General features: G+C 45.0%; 2 protein-coding genes across 4 annotated transcripts in view; both read right to left on the reverse strand.

Moving 5' to 3' along the window:
* Positions 1-746: 746 nt before the first annotated feature.
* On the reverse strand, positions 747-9731 carry SLC35D3 (solute carrier family 35 member D3). 3 transcript variants are annotated; one of them, XM_084889344.1, is made up of 3 exons: positions 9037-9731; positions 7443-8038; positions 747-1161 (listed from the first exon to the last, which is right to left on the reverse strand). In XM_084889344.1, the coding sequence occupies exons 1-3, from the start codon at positions 9473-9475 to the stop codon at positions 1123-1125; spliced, it is 1074 nt and encodes a 357-aa protein (XP_084745470.1). In that variant the 5' UTR covers positions 9476-9731; the 3' UTR covers positions 747-1122. The 3 variants fall into 3 exon arrangements, with proteins under 3 accessions (XP_084745470.1, XP_084745469.1, XP_084745468.1); XM_084889343.1 differs by having other exon boundaries at positions 1072-1161; positions 7184-8038; XM_084889342.1 differs by lacking the exon at positions 747-1161 and having other exon boundaries at positions 6524-8038.
* Positions 9732-16806: 7075 nt separating this feature from the next.
* The window catches only part of PEX7 (peroxisomal biogenesis factor 7), a 57812-nt gene continuing 53521 nt past the window's right edge, over positions 16807-21097 (reverse strand). The window contains exon 10 of the mRNA XM_084890693.1: positions 16807-17275. Within this exon, the coding sequence (XP_084746819.1) occupies positions 17207-17275 (69 nt within the window). The 3' untranslated portion in view covers positions 16807-17206. The remainder of the gene's footprint in view (positions 17276-21097) is intronic.

Here is a 21097-nt window from a genome sequence, read left to right on the forward strand (position 1 = left end):
AGGTTCTCTCTTCCATCACATCAAAAGAAAAGGTTGATCTAGAGGCAGGAATGGATCAAACACATTCAGAATTACATCACGTGGAGGGACAATATCAAAGGCATGCCCTTTGCTAATAAGTAATGATTCTTTCTGTTCCATCAAGTTTATTTCATGGATTATTTTCAAAATATATAGAGGCGACTCTATTATTACATTCTTGCAAGCTTCAAAGATCTACCAAATCATTTTTATGATAAAGAAGGAATTTGCGAAAAATGATGGTTCTATCCTTTTTTTTTTTTCCCTTTAATCCTCACACGATGATATTTTTTCACTGATTTTTAGAGAGAGTGGAAAGAGAGAGGGAAAAACAGAGAGAAATATCTATGTGTGAAACACATAAACTGGGCCGGGGAGGAGCCTGCAACCTGCGTGCCCTTGACCAGAATAGAAGCCGGGACCCTTCACTCCTCAAGCCAACACTCTATCCACTGAGCCAAACTGGCTAGGGCTATCCTTTTATTTTTGTGTTCTAAAATATTTTCTGCAGTGAAATAAAAGAAACAAATGACAAATAGACATTATTAAGACAGCTAGAGAATTTATTGATTTTGCTCTTTTTAATAAAGTTTATATATTCAATTGACTCTCAGCATAAACCACAAACTAATTTTTGAGTTCTTCTATAGAATATTATTATTATTCATTGAAACTCAATCAACTGTTAATGAAATAAGTGAAAAGCCTGAATAATCATAGCTTACTCTTATATAGAGTATTGTGCTTTTAACAGGTCTGTAAATTAAAAGTGAAATTATGTAGCTGTCCAGGGAGTACAGAGCCTTGGGCATTTCTGATCACTAGCTTGGTATAGGTCAGGATGAGGGAGGGAAAGAGTAGAAGAAAGAGGGCAGGAAGAGGCCCTCAAAATCACTCGTTCTCAGGTGAATGTTTTGGTCGGAATACTAGCTAAGCTACCAAAATACAAAGAGCCCCAAGTACACCTCAACGCAAAAAGCTCAATCTCTCACAAGAATCTGAAAGTAGGGATGGAGCTGGAACGGTAGAAAGTTTCACTTCCCGGTTTCTTCAGGGTCCCAGATTTCTTCTGTATGTGCTCTGACATTCTCAAGTTTCATCCTAGCTGGTCAGTGCCACATCCACAGTGGAGCCCTGAGACTGGAAAGAGAGAAGGCAAAGGATAACAGGTTCCTTTTACTTTTAACACACAGTTTTATTAAGATACTAGAGGCCTAGTGCACAAACTTTGTGCACTGGTGGGGAGGTCCCTCAGCTAGCCTATACCCTCTCACAATCTGGGACTTTTCAGAGAAATGTCTGCCTGCTGGCTTAGGCCCACTCCCCATGGGATCGGGCCTAAGCCGGCAGTCAGACATCCCTCTTGCAGTCCAGGACCCCTCGCTCCTTACTGCCAGCCTGCTTCTTGCTCTTTACCACTTGGCTCACTGCTCCTTAGCACTACCACAGAGGTGGAGAGGCTCCCACCACCGCCGCTACATTTGCCAGCCGTGAGCTGGGCTTCTGGCTCCTGCATTGAACATCTGTCCCCTAGTGGTCAGGGCGCATCATAGCAACTGGTCATTCTGGTCATTCTGCCATAATGGTCACTTAGGCTTTTATTATATAGATAATTTATATACCACACAATTCATTCCTTTAAAGTGTACAATTCAGTGGACTGTGGTACATTATATTATCAGTTTTAAAAATGGGCATAAAATATATTGGTATGGACTGAATGTGTCACCCTGAATTTTGTATGTTTGGGCCTAATTCCTAACCAAGTAGTGCCTGAAAGTGGGGATTTTGGAAGGAGATTGGATTTGGATGAGGTCATGGTGGTGGAGGCCAATATAAGAAAAGGAAAAGCCCAGAGCTCGCTCTTGGCCATGTAAGGACATAGTGAGAAGGTACTGTCCATAAGACAGGAAGTGGGGCCTTAATCTGAACCCAATCTTGCTGCACCCTGATCTTGGACTTCCAGCCTATGAGAAATAAATGTTTGTTGTTTAAGCCACCTCCATAGAATTTAGTTATGGCAGCCTGAGCAGACAAAGACATTTATACAACATAAATTTTCCATTTTATCCATTTTAAGTGTACAATTCAATAGCACTAATTATATTCACAATATTATGCAATCATAACTGCCATTTCCAAGACTTTTTTATCGACAAGCAAGTTTTTTTTTTAACCAAGTGATATATGAGCCTTGTCCACATCTGTTCCATTCGCCTTCCATTGGCTGCAGCCACCTATACAAGGAGACTTGGGAGTGTAGCCTGAGGTCAGAAGCCAGGTGCCGGCTGCAGAACATGCACTCTAGTGCTAAAAGGAGGAAGGGAGAAGGTATGCCTGGGGGAAATGGCAGTGCCCACCATGTATTGTATATGTACTTGAAAACCCTCTTACTCACTTTGGGTTGCTATAACAAAATACCACAGACTGTGTGGCTTACATATAACAGACATTTATTTCTCACAAACCTGGATCAGGAAATGCAAGGTCAAGGTGCTAGCAGATCCCGGGCCTGGTGAGGGCCAGCTTCCTGGTTTTTAGAGGATCATCTTCTTTTTGTATCCTCATGTGGCAGAGAGCAGAGGGAAGAGGCAAGCCCACAAGTCTCATCATATAAAGGGAACTAACAGCCCCTCCCCCCCCCCAATAACCTATTACCTCCCAAAGGCACCATCATCAAATACCATCACATTGGAGGGCTAGGATTTCAACATAATAATATTGGGGGAATACAAACATCCTATCTAGGAACTGGTGAAGACAACTGCTCTTTTGTTTAAAGAACAATATGGTTACACCTCCAGTTACTTTTTGAGTAAAATAATGAAAAAATAAGGAACTGGGGGGCTTAAATCTACAGTAAGGGTGACTTCAGGAAAGGGGTCTAGTCTGAGGGGGGTGGGGGCACCTCATTGGCTATGGTCCCATGACTATGCCTGAACTAACTGAGTTTCCAACTGGAGAAAACCCTTTGATTGGATTGGCAGGAGTCAAACACTGAGGGTGGAAGGATGCAGTCGACACCATCTGAACACATGAACTCAGAAATGGGGAGGGGATAGTTCCCCATAGGGGTCTGGAACTCCATTTTACTAGTTGTGCATCCTGCTATTCTATGTTCTACTCTATTCTGTTCACAGGCTCTTTTCTGAACCTTGCCATTTTATATCGGGAGTAGGACAACGCAGATACAGAGAGGAATGTGTGCATACTTGTTATGTACATAAGGGGTGGGGCCCAGGGGCAGAGAGTGGCCAGGGAGAGGGAACAGTTTCAGCAGATGCTGTGATGAAGTCCAGCTTGGCTGACCTAAAATGATATCTAGAGATGGAGGCAACAGGTGAGTCAGGTCAGCAGTCATCACTAGAGGTTAACATCACTAGAGGTAAATAGTCATCACTATGGATATCATAGCAAGTAGTAGGAACATGGTAAAAAAAAAAAAAAAAAAAAAAAAAAAAAAAAAAAATTCAGAAGATATTTCTGTTATGAAGAAATGTAGCACCCCAAGACAGAGAATGCGGGGGAGGGAGCGTATGAATGACAACTGCCATGGCACACCAATCTCAGAGTGCATTGGCTCCTGCTCACAATGCACTGGACTCAAAAGTTGCCCACACGCATATGCATATGCCACCATGCTTGAGTGCAGGAGTGCCCACCCCTGAGCCTGAGATGTGAGAGGGCAGGAGTTACAAGCAGGGCCAGTAGCTTTGGGTGCTTGTATTTCCTTTTGGATATTTCCTTAGGAATGTCTAGCTTCCCTTCACAACTTCTGTCTTTACAGAAATCTAGCTGGCTTTTCAAAAGTGTTCAATCAGGACTTCTAGCTCCAGCTTCACCATGTAAAGAGCTGAGAAGTTGTTACACCCATTCTTACAGGAAGAAAAATATAAATTAACAGAAAATCGGCAACTTTTCTAGGACCCACCAGAGAAAGGAGCAACATTCCCTCCCCTCTCCCCCCACCACCTCTGCCAAATCTGGATAGACAGGTGCATCCAAAAAGTTACAGCAAGACCTTCTTACCTGGGGCAGAAGCCACCAGAGTTTAAGTATAAATACTTAAATAGCAAATTTGATAAATTTCTGGAGAGATATGGACTATCATGAGAGTGAGAAACTCCTAGGAAAGCCCACATTTTCACAGATTGACTTCCAGGAAACTTTGGCACTCTGGAAAAGAGTCATCATTATGAAATACTAGACGCCCAGTGCACAAATTTGTGCACAGGCAGGGTCCTGCTGGCCATGACACTTGGACCGGGCTGGCTGAGGGGAGGAGCCTCGAGCCGTTGGCTAGCCAGCCCGGGTCCTGGATGAACTCCCAGTGGAGGGAACAATTTGCATATTAGCCTTTTATTATATAGGACAGTGGTCGGCAAACTCAATCAACAGAGCCAAATATCTACAGTACAATGATTGAAATTTCTTTTGAGAGTCAAAAACTGACTTCTGCACATGGGCCACGAAGTTTCCATTGCACTATATGCGTGCGCCCACACGTGTTATTTTGTGGAAGAGCCACATTCAAGGGGCCAACAAGCCACATGTGGCTTGCAAGCCACAGTTTGCCGACCACTGAGCTAGGCTACTGAGAGGGTTCTCCATCAGAAGAACTACTCTCTAGGGTAGTGGTCCTAGACCCTTTAATACAGGTTCCTCATGTTGTGGGGACCCCGACCATAAAATTATTTTCGTTGCTAGTAGTAATTTTGCTACTGTTATGAATCGTAATGTAAATATCTGTGTTTCCCACAGGTTGAGAACTACTAGCAGGGTCGCCTAAGACCATTGGAAAACACAGAGGGGTGGGAGAGAAGGGTGGTGGGGCAGAGGTGTTGACTAGGAAGCAGAATGCCCTCAGGGCAAGTGCTACACACACACACACACACACACACACTCACACACACACAAAATCACTCCACACTCCTGGGAGGAGCAGTTGTGGCTCATTGTCCAGATGAGGCTACTGCTGCACAAAGAGGGCAAGTGACTTTCTCAAGGGCACAGAGCAGTTAAAGGGCAGAGTTAAAATAGAACCGAGTGGCCGAAACCAGTTTGGCTCAGTGGTAGAGCGTAGGTCTGCGGACTGAAAGGTCCCAGGTTCGATTCCGGTCAAGGGCATGTACATTGGTTGCTGGCACATCCTCAGTAGGGGGTGTGCAAGAGGCAGCTGGTTGATGTTTCTCTCTCATCGACGTTTCTAGCTCTCTATCTCTCTCCCTTCCTCTCTGTAAAACATATATTTTTTAAAAAATAGAACCGAGTGGATTACAGCTGAAGGAGATGCAGGGTAACAAACTAAGTAGGAGTTCTTAAAGAGGCCCAGACTTCTTGGCTCTGTTTCTCTGGAAAACTCTAACTGATACAGTGCTTGGACACATCTGTTGACAGGAAGGAGTTAATCTTTTCACAATAAATACAAACCCCCAGTTTTAATCAAAAGGGATTTTTTTTCCAGTGAAAGATAATCATTCTATCCATTTACCTGACAGTGGTATTAACAAATATATATATTTCATTCAACTTTGCTGCTTTTCACTAATTCTAATTAATTTCATTAAATAACATAAATGCTTATTCTTAAAGAAGTCATTATAACCCTAGCCAACCATTTCTAACTGCAGTCATATGAGGGCTCCTACATCTGAACTATCTTCTAGAGGTGCCTATGGAAATGAACAATTGCCCGTGAAAACTAGTAAACCAGGACCAATCACCGGTGTAGAATAGAATAGTAGAACTACCACAATTACACTTGCTTGCCTGCTTGTCAAGTCAAACTGATGGAGCTAAAACTCCATTCCTGCCTCTGCTTTTTGTTTTGTTTAGATTTTGGAAAACAAAGAAAAACATAGGATGCCACCATCTGAGAGTCTCAGGTACATACTGGCTTTTAGTGTCAAAGTCCCTCTCCCGGATGGGGCTGACCAGAAGACTCTGCTATTGTGTCTCAAACACCACTTTAACCAAAGTCAGCTGTGGATGGCTTGCATTCTGCAGCGTGAGGCAGTATTTTATTTTACTTTATAATGGTTTTCTTGGCTAGAAAACAAGAGTGTTTTTGTTGTGTTAACCTAAATCCACATGCTAATTTTGGAAGTTCCCAATGGGGTGGCCCCTACATACCAGATGCTGGACACCACGCATTGAAGGCACACACAAGCTACACAGCAACCACAGAACATCAATGTGTCTCCAACAAGTTCCTAACAATATGTCTTTTAGCAGATAGACTCAGACTTTATTTCAACAAATATAAGATAGAAAAATATCAAGTGAATATAGCAGTTGCTCTTTCTGTAACAAGGTTTGGAATGTGCAATGCGATCCGCAAGGACTAGCTGAATAGAAAGGTTTTACTTCTGTTTGGGCTTCTTAATGCTGAATTCTATTTCAGCCATTGCATTTGCTTGAGAGAATATTGGACACAGTAAAACTGGTATTTAAAAAGGTCATGGCATTCAATAATAAATATTACGAAGCAGTGAACCAAAACAACTTTTAAAATATTTTTATAGTAATTACTCAAAGCCAACATTAAACTGGATGATTAAAGCTAAGAACTCACATTTTCAAAATAGCTTTGACATTTCTTACCAATGCATAATAGAATTGTAGAACTCTCATTTAAATAAAAAAAAAACAAGTAATGAGTAAACATGATATTTCAGATGACTATAAACAGTAAACATCAATTCAGTGTATTTATATATCTTTTCAATAATATACTCTTTGCCCAGCTGGCCATAGAAAACAGTAGTTCTATCATCAAAAATGTGCCCTTGGATGTAATCTTTGAGCCGATTACCTGCTGCCACCGTGTCTACACTCCGTCTTTGAAGGGGGTGGTTGAGGGACTGAGTACATGCAGATATTTGGTTATGGTCATAATGTCAAAAAATGTGCCAGAGTCTGCAGCTGAGCCCGCTGTCTTATTTTGTTAAGCACCTTCATATTCTTCTGTCTTGGTTATGCCTCAGGTAAACTGACGCTAAATAATTCACACCAGTGCTCATTTTGTTGCTGTCAGTCTGATTCAGATTCTTTCTTTGCTTCCCTGCCCCCACTCCTCAAAGAATAAAATTGGGCAGGCCCTCATCAAAATACGTTGTCTCTAAGATATGAAATAAGAATCTATGTACATATATCTACATACATGTGTTTCCTTTTCAAGGACTGGGCAACTCCTCATTTTCCACCAAATAATCCTTCTTCGTATACTTGGTTCCCCTGACTAGCCTCCACACTACCAGGTAAGCATCCCTCAGTGACCTCCTGCTGGCTTCTTCAGAGCTGTCTGCAATCTGCCAGGCACCAGGCGCCAGCGGGACTCCTCCGGGGCTGCCCCTCACCCCTCGCCCCCTTTGCTGAGCGGAGCCACCTGCTACCTTTCCACCTTCTGCCCCGCCAGCTACCTCCTCCTCCTCCTCCTGCGGCAGCTCCTCCATGACAAAAGGCAGCTGGTCTCCACCTGGCTGCGCCTCCTCCCCCTGCGACTGCTGCGTCTCCAGGTCCTCGTAGCTGCTCCGCTTTCTGGTCTCCAGGAATTTGGCCACGCAGTAGATGACGGAGCCCAGGGTGTTCACCACGACGCCGGCGATGAAGAGGGAGGTGGGCGCCACGTCGCTGAAGGCCACCATGCCCACCGTGATGGTGGCGATGCTCTTCACCACGCCCACGAAGCTGGTGGTCACGGCCGAGTTGATGTAGGTGCAGTGCAGCGTGGTGAAGTTCATGGCGCAGCCGATCAGGACGCAGGCCGCGAAGATGCAGACCATTGCGGGGTCCTTCCAGCCGGGGAAGGCCCACACGTGGATGGCGTCGGTGCTGGCGAAGGACAGGACCACCAGCAGCGGGGTGGCGGAGATGGCGATGGCGTACTGCGCCGTGAGCGGCCCGTGCCGGGTGTCGGCGCTCGCCTTCTGGATGAGCACCAGGTAGGCGGCGTGCACCAGCACTGCCAGCGCGCCCGTCACGTAGCCCAGGGGGTCGCCCGTCAGGTCGCCGGCTCCTGGGGCGCAGGGAGAGGGCCGCAGAGCCAGGGGAGAGAGAGACAGAGACAGAGAGACAAGACACCAGGTTGGCGCGGGTGGCTCTCCACCGGGGAGACGCGTCGGGTTGGGAAGCAGACGGGGTTCCTGCCCCACCTCCGCCCGTGGGTAGACAATGGCCAGTGACCCATGCCAGGCAGGAGGAGGGGGGCGCCTTCCCTGCCACGTCCCCAGGGGGGCGCCTTCCCTGCCACGTTCCCATCCTATCTCTGTCCCCATCAGAGGCCCCGGAGAGCGCAGTGCCCTCGGGCAGGCGATGGCTCTGAGAGGTGGCCAGGGGTTTGGGATCCTTGTCCCTCCGTGGGGTGCCAGAGGGAAAAAGGATCCCCAACGAGTAGCCTCTGACTCCGGCGGGCTGGGCGCGGGGCGAAGAACGGCCCTCTCGACCCCGGCCCGTTCAGCCGGCCAAGCCCACGCAGTCTCCACGCGGCCCCTGGCACCCCGCGCTCCCCGCAGCCCCTCGCGCGGCGCCGCCGGAGCCCCCAAACCAGCCCGGGCGGCCCCCACCCCCACGCCCGCCCGCGTGACCCGAGGAAGTGGTCGGCCCCCTCCTTCCTTCCGGCGCGGTCTGGGCGTCCAGCGCCCGGCTCGGCGGCTCTCCCACCCCTCCCGGAGGAAGGAAGGGGCGAAGGGGGACGGACCAGGGTGCGGGAAGGTCGATAAGGGGCGAGGCAGGGGCTGGGGTCGAAAGCCAGGACGGGGGTGGGTGGGGGTGGGAGCTGTGACCGGGGAGGCCGGAGCGCTGGGGAAGGCGCCTCTGGGTCTCAGAAGTCGCGCTTTGCAGCCGAGCGACACAGTCCAACTCTGCGCCTGTGGGTCTCGGTCGCCCCATCGGGAAGTGAGGACGCTGCGCTGGCCATCCCTGCGGTCTCTGGGGTGGGGTGGGGGTCTCTGGGGTGGGGTGGGGGTCTCTGGGTGGGTGGGGTGCGGTGGGATGGGGTCGGCGGCGTCCGCTCACCTGCCAGGGCGGCGCCGCAGGTGGTGATGAGCACGGCGGCCAGCACCCCGGGCGAGGGCGCGCCGTTCTTGAGCACCAGCACGCCGATGAGCATGGTGACCAGGGGCAGGCAGCGCTTGAAGACCACGTACATGGGCAGGCTGAGGCCGCGCAGCGACCAGAGCGTGAGGCTGGACTGCAGCGTGGAGAGCACGGTGACGGCCGCGAAGGAGCGCGCCAGGCTCAGGCCGAACGGGGGCACCGCGATGAGCCCGAGGCGCCGCAGCAGCTCCAGGCTCAGCGCCGCGGCGGAGCTGGTCAGGCACTGCACCAGGGTCAGGAAGGAGAACTGGTAGCGGCTCAGCAGGAACTTGAGGAGGATGTTGAGGGAGCCCGAGAAGACCCCGTGCGCGATGGCCACCGAGATGCCCAGCAGGCGGCCCCGGCACAGCCGCCGCATCGCGCCCGCCGGCTCCTCCGCGGCGCCCGGCGGGGAGGCCCTGCGGGAGGAGCGGGGCGGAGAGGAGCCGGGAGGAGCCGGGAGGAGGGCGGCGGGGACCAGCCCCGCGCCGCGGGCGGAGGGCAGGGGGCCCGCGGCAGGGGGCGCCGGCTCGGCCGCGGAGGGCAGCTCCCGCCAGGCGTCCTCGCGGCTCGGCGGCTCCGCGTGCGACTGCCCCGCGCTCGGCAGTGACGGGGGCGGAGGACTCACTCCGAAAAGTGGCGGGGTGGGGGGGCCGGTCTGAGAGGAGTGGCGGGAATCCTAGCGACCGCGGTTCGGAGGGAGGTGACGAGCTGCTGCGATGGGCTGTGTCCCGCGCGGGTCACCGTCAGGGAGGACCCGGAGGCTGGGAACCCGGGCAGCTGCTGCGGCCAGCGGACGGGGCCCGCGCCCCTCGGGCACCCGGCGCCCCCGCCTGCGGGCTCTCGGGGTGCTGTCCCGTCTCCCCCCCGCAGGGGCAGCTGTGCCGGTTTGCCCCGTCTCCCCTGATCCTGGCACAGCTAAAGATCTTAGGAACCACAGCGCCCCAGGGTCCAACACCCGTTATTAGTGGCAACAAGTGACAGCGCCCCAGCCTCGCTCCCCCTCCCTGCCCCCCGCCCCCGGGCTGCATGGCTTTCCCCCCACGGTCCCTGCGGGCGCAGCCTCGGGATCTGGTCCCGCTGCCGACCAGGGGGGTCTGTGCCAGCGGGCGGGGAGTTCCCCGATGCTCTAGATTCCGGCCCTGATGCTCCGACATTGGAGGAAACCGAGGCCCGGGACGCGGATGGGAAAGTCCGGTCCCCCGCACCCCGCACCCCGCACCCCGCACCCTGAGCGCGCGCCTCCCCGGGGGGTGGGGGGGATCTGGGGTTACGCGCGGCTCCGAGGAGCTTCCGGGGTCGCAGTGGCCTCCGTGGCTGTGGAGAGGGGGCGGGGGCACGTGTTCCAAGTGGAGCAAAGACGTGATGTTAGCGAAGGAGCAGAAACTGAGTCTCTGGAGCGAGGAGCCGGTGTGGGTTCCGGAGGAGCGCCTGGGCGCCGATGCCCCGGGGGTGGGCTGCGAGCCACTGGCCGCGCCGGGGAGTGGGGGGGGGGGGGGCGGAGGTGGGAAGAGAGGGCGTGGCGGGCTGGAGCCGGGACCCTGACCGAGCTGAGCCCGGGTGTGGGCTTTCTGTGGGTCCCGGGAACCCTCTGCAGCCTGCGGGCCGCGGTGAGCAGGACCACCGCCATCTCCTGCCTCCCGAGCCAGGGCACCTCCGTGTCCCGCAGGACTCGTGAACTGTCAGCTTCCCACTCGGCTAAGAGAAAAAGGAACACTCTCATGTTCTGAAGCGCCAGACTTTGGTGACTCTTTTATCTGAACTTCCGTCCCTGGAAAGTAATGCCGGGATCCCATCATTCGCTCAGACGAGGTCTCGGTTAAGAGCCAGTTTAGTTTTCGCGCTCCTTGGACAGGGCCAGGGTTTGGGTGCCAGGGAGAGAGCTCGAGATGCGCTCTGCCTCTCCTTCCGTTCTTTTCTCTAATCCAGCCACACACACCCTGCCCCTCCCTCCTCTGGGCCCCCCCGCGGCCGCATCCCAAACTCCTAACGTTTAAATCCATCTCTCTGGTGGTTCTTTTTTGTCCTCCATGTTTCCACCTTTGTGCCGAGCCCAACTCTTCCAGCCCAGATGGAGACCGTGATTGCCACCGCAGCAGAAAAATAAGTTACATCTGGGATTGGCAGCATTTGTAGGTGCTGGGAGCTCGCCTGGGTGAGAGAGATTTGGCTCTGGAGCTAACCTCCAGCGCCCGTGCTGAGCCCCTAGCAGGGAGCACCCTGCCTCCCACAGGTGGGCACTCAAGAAAATGTTTGCGAATGACCCACCACTATGCCAACTTTCCAGGAATAACACTGGAAAGCATTATGGGAAACTCGTGCTCCCCAGGGGACGCTTGGTTTTTGTTGTTAGAGGCTCTGGTTACATGGCTGTTTCAAGGACTCTGCTTTTTCTTATGTGATACTGTTCCTTCTTTAGGAAATAATGAAGTCTGAAGCAACAGTTCAAATTATGTGTGTGCGTAAGCATATATTCAAATACACTCAGAAAAGAAAAAAAAAACTCTCTGAAAATTAACTTTTAAAGCCATCAGCAAATGACACATGTCTGCTTTTGGGGAGCATTGCAATTAAAGGATGGCTGCTTTAAGCCATCTTGAGTGAACACAATAAAGAATTGTCTGCACAGACCTAGTTTTGGAATGATTCATTTCTGCCAGCAATTATAACTGCTTCCATTTGTGATATGAACATTAGGTAAAAGATTTGGGGCTGATTCAGCTCTCTTACCCTTCTCATTTAGGCAAGAATTTTTAGTTTAATTTTTGAAGCCTACATTGGCATGAAACAGAGTACATTTTCTCTATTGCATATAATTCTTTTCCATTAGGGCTCTCATTTTAAAAAATTCACACCATCTCCCACACCAGTTATTAGATAGGATCCCAAAGAAAAAAATGAAATAGGAATACTGTGGTTAGCAAGATAATTGAACAAGAATGCGGATCTGAAGGAAAAAAAAAAAAAAAGCTATCAAGATAGCAAGGGTCTACATTCAAGCTCTATTATCTTTGGAGCTACTCAATAAATATTGGTGGAATTACATAAACTCAGTCAACAGACATACAGAGCAGTGCTAGCTACAGAGGATTCAAAGATGAGCACTCATTCTAGTCCGTAAGATTCACAGGTGGAGATGAGGCACCACAAAGAGGCTCCTGCAATAGTGGGTCTTGTGGCAGAAACCTGAGAGCACTGAGGAGGGCAATACACTCCAGCTTCACAGGGTTATCAGTAAGGCTCCCTGCAGAAAGAAATAGGGTCTTCTTTCATTCTTTTTAACAACAAAAATAACACATGCTCTTTATAGTATATAAAGGAAAACAAACTTTATAAATAAGAGAACACAGTTTTCTTTTTTTTTTCTTTTTTTTTTTAATGAACATGTTGTTTTCACTATTTCTCAGCACCAACCCCACTACACAGAGCTGGCTAATGTTACGAGTTTGGTGTGAGCCACTCAATTTTTTCTTGTATATATATTTATACATACATAAATCCGCTTTAAAAAATAAAATACACATTTGCATATAATTTGCTATTTTTAAAAGCAGTGTGTGGTAACCAGCCTCCAAGATAATCCCCAAAGATCTCCTGCTTCCTGTTATTCACATCCTTGGTTAACCCCTTGCACCTTGTAACCAACAGAATACAGCAGAAGTGATGCTGTCACTCCTGAGATAGGTTATAAAGAACTGAGGCATCCACTTTGGACTTTTTTTTTCTTCTTGTATCACTCATTCTGGGAGAAGCCAGATGCCACGTTAAAGGGACACTCAGCCAGTGGAGGGTCCCACAGGGTAAGTATGTGAGGCCTGCCGACAACCACGTGAGTGACTTTGAAAGCTGATTCTTTAGCCCCAGATGAACTCAGATGTCTGTAGACCCAGGTGGCAGCTTATCTGCAATGTCATGAGAAAACCTTAGCCAGAACGACTCAGCTAAGCCACTACTGGATCCCTGACCTATAGAAGCTGTAAGATAAAGAAATGTTTAAGGGGCTAAATTTTGAAATGATTTGTTACACAGAAATAGATAACTATATGCATATCAATAGGAATGTATTTTCACATGTCAGGCCACATAGTTATACCTTATACTTTTAAATGACTGCTCTATAGTATAAGCTTCCTTCTGTAGACAGGTATCTAGGTTTTATCAAAGATGTAGTGAATACCTTTGGAAATCTGTACTTAAGTACTTCTGTAATTATTTGTAGGGATAGAGTGGGGAATGAGAGGAGGAAGGGAGGGCAGCAGAAGCAGGGAATCCTAAAAATGGAACTGGTAATTTTAAATTTTATATCACATTGCCTTGCAAACAAGTACATAACAGTGCTTTTACTTTAACCACTATTGAATATTGTCAGTATTTTACATTTGCCAAACTGATAAAATGGGATTTTAATTTGCATTTCTTTGTCAGCAGTAAAAGTCTGAGTATCTTTTTGAAGTGTATCAGACATTTGCATTTCTACATCTGTGAATTGTTTGTTGATAAAAGTGGACAAACTTCTTAGAGCTCTTTGTCAATTCTACCTAACCATTAGATACCCTGCAAATACATCCTTCCAAATATGTCTTCTGTCTTTAAGCTTTGCTAATGGTGTATGTGAATATTTTAATTTTTGTATGTTGTCAATCTTTTTCTTTAGTCATTTCACATGACTTTCAACTAGTGGGTAAGAATTTGCCAAGCCAAGAACAACACAATCCGAACACATGGACTGCCTTGAGCAAAGAAATGAAAACCTGCATTATTTACACGAGGAGTTGTGAGCATGCTGGAGTTGCTGAAGCACAAAGTGTGTGACAATGTGGAGAGAAGCAATGCTGCAGAGGGGCAGGGGCTGGCCCTGAAGGACCTTAGCTGTCTCTGCTCAGTGAGCTTGAACTCTTTCTTGTAGGCAATCCTGCAAGCAGAGAACGGGTTGACACTGAAATTGGGGTAATGCAATTGCATTTTAGATCCGTCTCTGGCAGCTCTGTTGAAGAGGATGGCTCTGAGGGGACAGAACGAGAAACAGATGCATCACTTAGGAAACTGCCTCGGTCGCCTAGAGAAGAACTAATGGTGGCCTGAGCTGGGGTAGTGGTGGTTGAATGGTGGGGAAGAGACAGAATGGAGAAGTATTTAGGGGGTTAAAGGGACAGAACTTAGTGACCTATCTGATGTGTCTTCAAGTGGAGAAGTGGGAAAAGGGGAAGGAACAAAGATGGTAGCTAGGTCTTTAGTTTGAGCACCCAGGTGGACAGTATTGGCAGAAGAAAAGGCATGTGCAGGAAAAGCTGGTTTAGAGAGCAAGGTGAGTTTGGTTGGAAGAACATGAGTGCAAAGGTTGTGGGAGGCCCAGGTGGGGAAGGCAGGAGATAAAGATTCGGAAGTACCCAGTCATAGATGGAAGTAAAAAAACATTTAAACAGATTATTTCCATTCAAAAAGAGGCCTATTAAGTAAGAAATGAATGAGTTCATTTTTGGAAGAGCCAAGTCATAGCGAAGTTATGCAGTTTAAAATTGCCGAAGCAGGTGACAGACCTTGGAAAAGTCATTCCAGACCCAGAGTCAGCTTCTTAGCTCTTTAGTCTTGGAAACTCAACTTTGTCAGTTCTCTCAGGAATAATCAGAATCTCGTCACCAGACATCCACATCTTTCCTACTCCTCAGTGGGCCGACTTCTGCTGTTCTGAGGGAAAGGAGGCCATGTGGCAGAACCATAGGTTTGGGTCCAGTTATAGCAGTTTTCAAATTCCAGCTCCATCCTTCCTGGGTATTAATTCTCCCGAGAGCCATCATTTCCTTGTCTGGAAAACGGGCAGGGCTTCCTTTGCAAGGATGTTATGAAGACCAAAGGGGATAACATACAGAAAGCATCTCACGTAGTGCCCAGATCACAGAAATGCTCGGGGACCCGTTCCCCTTCCCTGCACTCACTCTGGAGTGCTGTGCTGTCACTGCAGGTGCAGGAGGAGCTGGGGGAGGCAGACAGGGTGAAAGCTTAGAGCTCAGTAGCCAGAAAGCAAATGCATTTCCCAGCCTGGAGGGAATGACTCGTCTTCTTAAAATTCAGAGGCTGCTTGGCTTGTGGACTACCAAGAATTCAAAAATCTTGCCCATTCTCTTTTCAGAGAGAATCTAAGCTCCTTTCCTTCTAGTTCCCCAATCTAGTTTTTCCAATCCCCTCTCTAGGGGACCCACAGGGCAAATATTACTCACACTCATTTATATGGAGTCTCCAAGAACCTAGTTAAGTATGAAGTTAGTCTTCTAAACATCACTAACATCCCCAATATAGAGGGGGGGAAATAAATATTTAGAAAGATGTTAGTTTCTAAATCACAAATATTTGTCTCAAAAGATACACGGTAGATTATTTCAATAAAAGTCTCTTGTAAAAGGAAATTAAGTAATTTCAATTAATTAGAAGTATGATCCGGGATAGGTATTTGTACGGGTCTATTATAAATTCTGCTGACACAGAGAACATCCACAGTGAACCTGCTTTTACTGAACTGCACTTGGTGTGATGCCATTAGTTTCTGTAGAGGGAAGCAACAAGAAACAGCTCTATGAATCTCATCGCTGTGACAGCTCTAAGGCTGTTTGAGTGTCTTGTTCCTTACCATATATTCATGTTAAGCAGTGTCCTCTTTATGGGGCTTCTCGAAAACAATTAGTATTGATTTGTCTAAGCACTAAAAAGAGCTGTACTTTCCCTGAGTCCTTTCATTCATTTAGCAGATATTGAGCACCGTCTATGTGCTAGGCATGATGCTAGGCCAAGCCCAGGACTAGGACAAAGTTCTTGTCCTCAGGCCTTGGGTATCGAACTGTGTACGTGACCAGGCTTCCCATTGATGGTGCCAGTTGCAACATTCTAGGACTCTGAGACATATATTTTCAAGCCCTACACCTGGCTCTACTTTGTCTCCTTTTGTTCTATTTTCTATGTGATCTCATTTTTTCCTTTACTTTGTAAGCGGTCTTAACTTTTTTCTGGAATAAGTAAAGAAAGATATGTAAATTAGATAATATACATATATTTTAATTTATTTTGGTTCTGATTACTACAACTGTATTTTGCTCTTTAAAAATCCTCAAAAGCTTGTTAAAAATTTAATGACAATTTTTGCCATTTATGATACGTTTTTTAAACGTTATATAAAAATATAAATGTTATGCAAAGTTGTTTGTTTTACTACTTTTTCCCTTTTAACCTATTTTTTTTACAGATCATCAACACCTAGAGATTTTTCAAGGACATGTAGGGAGGTAGTGAGGAAGGTTTATAGCATTATTTAGGGTTTGTTTCCAGGGTAATTGCTTGAAACCATAGTAGGATCTAAGGCATTTTGTCTAGTAACCAGTTTTTGTTTTTTTTCCTTTTTTAAACATTTGATAGTAGAGAAGTAGGATGAGTGAAATATAAGACCATGGATACGCTATCTAAAAAGATTTGCAGAACTGTAAAAAAGAAAAGAAAAGCTTAGTTCACAGCATTCCATATTCTTCAATCATGGAAACAATCCTTGAGAGAACCATTCAGTCTAGGTATCAAGCACATAGTAGATGCACAATAAATAACTGCTAAATAAATTAAATCCGTTTTAGAGCCCTGCCACTAAAGCAAGATATAGCTACCTTATATATAGTATTGTATTCATATGTACATTATATTAGAAAAGGCAATCTTGTTGAGAATGTCATAAAGTAAGTGATCAAGAGGTGCAATTTATTTTTTATCAACATCAGTGATTATATTTCACATCAAAAGTGACAAATTAAAAATAAAATATATCCCTACCTATATAACCTATATGAATCAAATTTCACCCATTTTATAACACCGAGTTTACATTTTAACATACTGTAAGAAATACCATAACATCTATCATTCCTTAGAATTTTAAGAAATATGGCTTATGTGTCAGGCTTAAAGGGTGAGCCCAAGTCTGTATCAGCTGCCGCTAAACTGATTCAGGGTACGTTTTTAACATTTGAAATCTGAATAGCATATAAAAGCATAATGACTATGTTATCAATAGTTAATTTATTTCCTGGTAAGTAGTTCTTCAGCCAATGTTCTTTGTTTATGATCAGAGTAGTGCATCTCAAGCAGGCACAGTAAGACAAACAGGATCGTATATCTTTATCGTTTCATCCCAAGCACAGTCAGCCACCTAGAAAACGAGGAGAAAGTAAGAGGAAACATAATTTATGGAAATTCAAAACTGATAGCAAAAGCCTAAGTTGTTTAGAGAGTAGCAGATCATCCACTAATAAACATATCTTTAAATAGCAAGAATACACGGTATGTTTTTGGGTGTTTTTTTTTAAATATATTTTATTGATTTTTAACAGACAGGAAGGGAGAGAGATAGAGAGCTAGAAACGTCGATGAGAGAGAAACATTGACCAGCTGCCTCTTGCACACCCCCTACCGGGGATGTGGCCGCAACCAAGGTACATGCCCTTGACCGGAATCAAACCTGGGACCTTTCAGTCCGCAGACCAACGCTCTACCACTGAGCCAAACCGGCTTCGGCGGTATGTTTTTTATCAAAGGTCTGTTTTACCTTTCTAAGACATACTCAGGGATTGTTTCCAATGGACAAAAGTTGCCCGTCAGGATTTTTCCCTCCCACACCCCAGAGCTACGTAATTCCCCATACCTCCTGAGATAAATGTTGGAAAGATGTACTCCTCAACTGTGAACAAAGGCACTGTGCTAGGTATTGTGGGAATGGAATGGAGATAAAGCACAGCTCTGGACTTCAAAGAATAGCTCGTTCAAGACTGAAAGTGATAAATGTTCTAATAGAGACTTTCCTAGGAGGAACTATTTAAATCTGACTGTGAAGTCAAAAGACTTCACAAATGCCTGGGCATTCACACTGGCTCTCTTTTGGGGCAAAACTGAGCTGCAAAAACATTCAAATTTAAAAAACCATATTTAAACATGAAGGGAAGACAGTCCACGGTGCTCAGGAACTGTGTGTTAAAAACTTGGTGAATGTAATAATGTCTCAGGATGTACGAGCAATACATAAAATCAATTGTATTTCTATATACTAGCAGAAAAAAAAGTTAAAAATAAATTTTAAAATCTATATAAAATAGCACCAAATAACAAAATATTTAATAAAACATTTAACAAAAGACATGCAAATTCTCCACATTAAAAACTAAAACATTGCCAAGAAAAATTTTAAAAGGTCTTAATAAATGGGGATATATATATATATATATATACATACACACATATATACATATATACACATATATATACACACACACATATATATATACACACATACACATATATATACACACATACACACACACACACACACACACACACCATATTCATGGGTTCAATATTGTTAAGAACTTAATTCTCTCCTAAAGTAATTTACAATTCATAGTCCTAGCAGGCTTTTTAATAAAAATGAACCAGGTGATTTTTAAAGTTATGTAGAAATACAGAGGACTTAGAATAGCCAAAAGAATCTTGAAAAATAATAAGAAAGGTATACTTATACTACCCATCTCAAGACTTACTACAGTAATCAAGACAGTGCAACACTGATATAAGGATATACAAGTAGATCAAAGAAATAGAACAGAATTCAGGAATAACCCTACATTTGGCCAAACAACTCAAAGGGCAAAAATGTATTTTCAACAAATGGTGCTAGAACTGGAGATCCATATGGGAAAAAATGAACCTCAACTCCAACTTTACAACATAAATAAAAATCAATTTGAGGTGGATGGACCATAGTCCTAAATATATAAAATAAAGATACAAAGCTTATAGAAGAAAACAGAAGAATATATTCTCAACCTGAAAGTATGTTAAGATTTCTTAGACAGGATACAGAAAGCTATAACCAAAAATTTTGATAACTTAGACTCAATCAAAAGTAAATCTTTCACTCATCAAAAGATAGTATTTAGAAAATGAGTAGGTAAGCCACAGAATAGTAGAAAATATTCCAAAATGAACAACTGACAAATATCTAAACTATATGATGAACTACTATAACTCAATAATCTAAAGACAACCCTATTAGAAATGGGCAAGAGACTTTCTAGTGGTTATAACACTCAGCTATACTTATTTACTGCATGCTTGTCTCAGCTCTTTGAGGGCATGGACTATGTCTTTCTATAACAACAATGTCTCAATAAATACTATCTCACAAATAGCTTCTCCAAGGTAGGCACTGAAGAAACTATATGGTAAGAAAAGATGACCTTGTGGTCTCTAGGGGTAGGAGGGCTCTCATTAATTACCATCAACCAAATGGCCTCTGGAGGCACTGCTTCCCACTTCATTCCATGACTGAGAGTAAGCACAGGGCTTCTTCTCCATGTCCCTTTCTATGCATCTGAGACCAGCCTGAAAGGCATTTAATAAAGACTGTGCTAACCTTTATTAAAGGTTACCATAAATAAATAAATAAATAAATAAATAAATAAATAAGGAAAGTGAATAATATGGAAATAAATAATCTGCTTTGCAGGATGAGACCCACTCATTAGCATGTCAAACAAAGAAAGGAATCTTGCTTAGCTCCCATCCTGATTCTTCAAGACAAACGCCACCTTTCCTTCCCATCCCCAGGAATGCACTCCTGGCCATGAGGACTCCTTCAAGGCCAGACTCGGGATAGCGATAGTGGAGTATCTCCTTTCTCATCTACCGAAGATCCTCTTTCTCAGTTTCAGCCTCCTACCTTGCCGGCAGGAAAAACTGTAAAAGACTGTAATCAGCAGAAAAGATTGTGAGGTGTTCTTTCAGTGGAATGCTGGCATTGTGCTAGGGCCCCACAGGGTTGGTTACCTGATTCTATAGGGGTCTACACCTTTCTCTGTCTTTGATTGGATTATTTTACAACTCTGAAAGCTACAGGAAACTGATAGTAATCAAATGATTCTCACCCATTAAAGTTGCAAAGGAATGTCCTATGAAGATGTAGTTGATGTCTTTCTTGCTCCCCAAGAGATGATTCCAAACATGACATTTTATTGCCCTGTGGATATTGGCCAGTTCTGTACCTATTACTACATTCATTTCAGCATTCAGTGTCTACTTATATGTGTCTGTTCCTTTGAGCTAGTTGTAAAATCTTTCACAAGTTACACAAAATCTTTGATATGTGTTCACATTATATTATACTTGTATAAGTCATGATTGCTATTTTGAAAATTATCCTTTAAGCATGGCCACATGCAGGGATGTAACTTATTTGCCTCAACAGGGTAACAATTATTTCCATGGAATATAATAACCTTTGCTTTCTCATAGGAGCTAGCACAGTAACAGAAAAGCCACTTCATTAAAAGAACAAACATGAAATGTAGAGATGGGGCAGATAATTATACTGGAAAAAGAGACTAAGAATAATGGCTAAAATTAAGACATGAAATTGAGCTCTATACCTCCTAGCAGCAAAGGTAAAAACGTCAAACAATAATATAAGATATGCAAATATCATAATTTACTGCATCATCGAGAGATGAAATTTTTTCTAGCATTTAACTATAAGAGAAATATATAATATTCTTCCATCACAAAAATCATTCATTGCCAAAAGAGTGGTTTTACAAAATATACAAAATCATTCTTTAAATGGTAGTCTTTCTACTTAAACACATGAAAAAATTGTATTAATAATTTAAATTATGGTCAATAAAAATTTTTTTATTTTATTTAAGATTTGAATCTTGTTCAGTTCGAAATGGGCTGAAGTGGTCTGTAGATTAACCCATGGGCCAAATAAAATAAATATGGATTTTAAAAAATCTGTTCTAAAGGGAATAAAATCATATTACAGAGCTGCTCAAATTACATTTGCATAATAAATTAGGCTCTATGCTGTATGAAAACGAAGGAGGAAATGAAAGCATGCTGGGTAATATAGTTTCTGTTTTCTAACAATATTCACATATAGATGTAAACACTTTTGTACCACTAAATCTGAACAGGACTTTTT

The sequence above is a fragment of the Pipistrellus hanaki genome, assembly GCF_964339955.1.
Source record: "Pipistrellus hanaki genome assembly, chromosome: 7".
NCBI classification, from domain to species: Eukaryota; Metazoa; Chordata; class Mammalia; order Chiroptera; family Vespertilionidae; genus Pipistrellus; species Pipistrellus hanaki.

Excerpts from the sequence above, each read along its gene's own strand:
- SLC35D3 (XM_084889343.1), bottom strand. The coding sequence starts at position 9,475 with ATGCGGCGGCTGTGCCGGGGCCGCCTGCTGGGCATCTCGGTGGCCATC. Across the intron at positions 8,039-9,036 it reads CTGCGGCGCCGCCCTGGCAG|GAGCCGGCGACCTGACGGGC; the intron begins GTGAGCGGACGC and ends CCTGCGCCCCAG.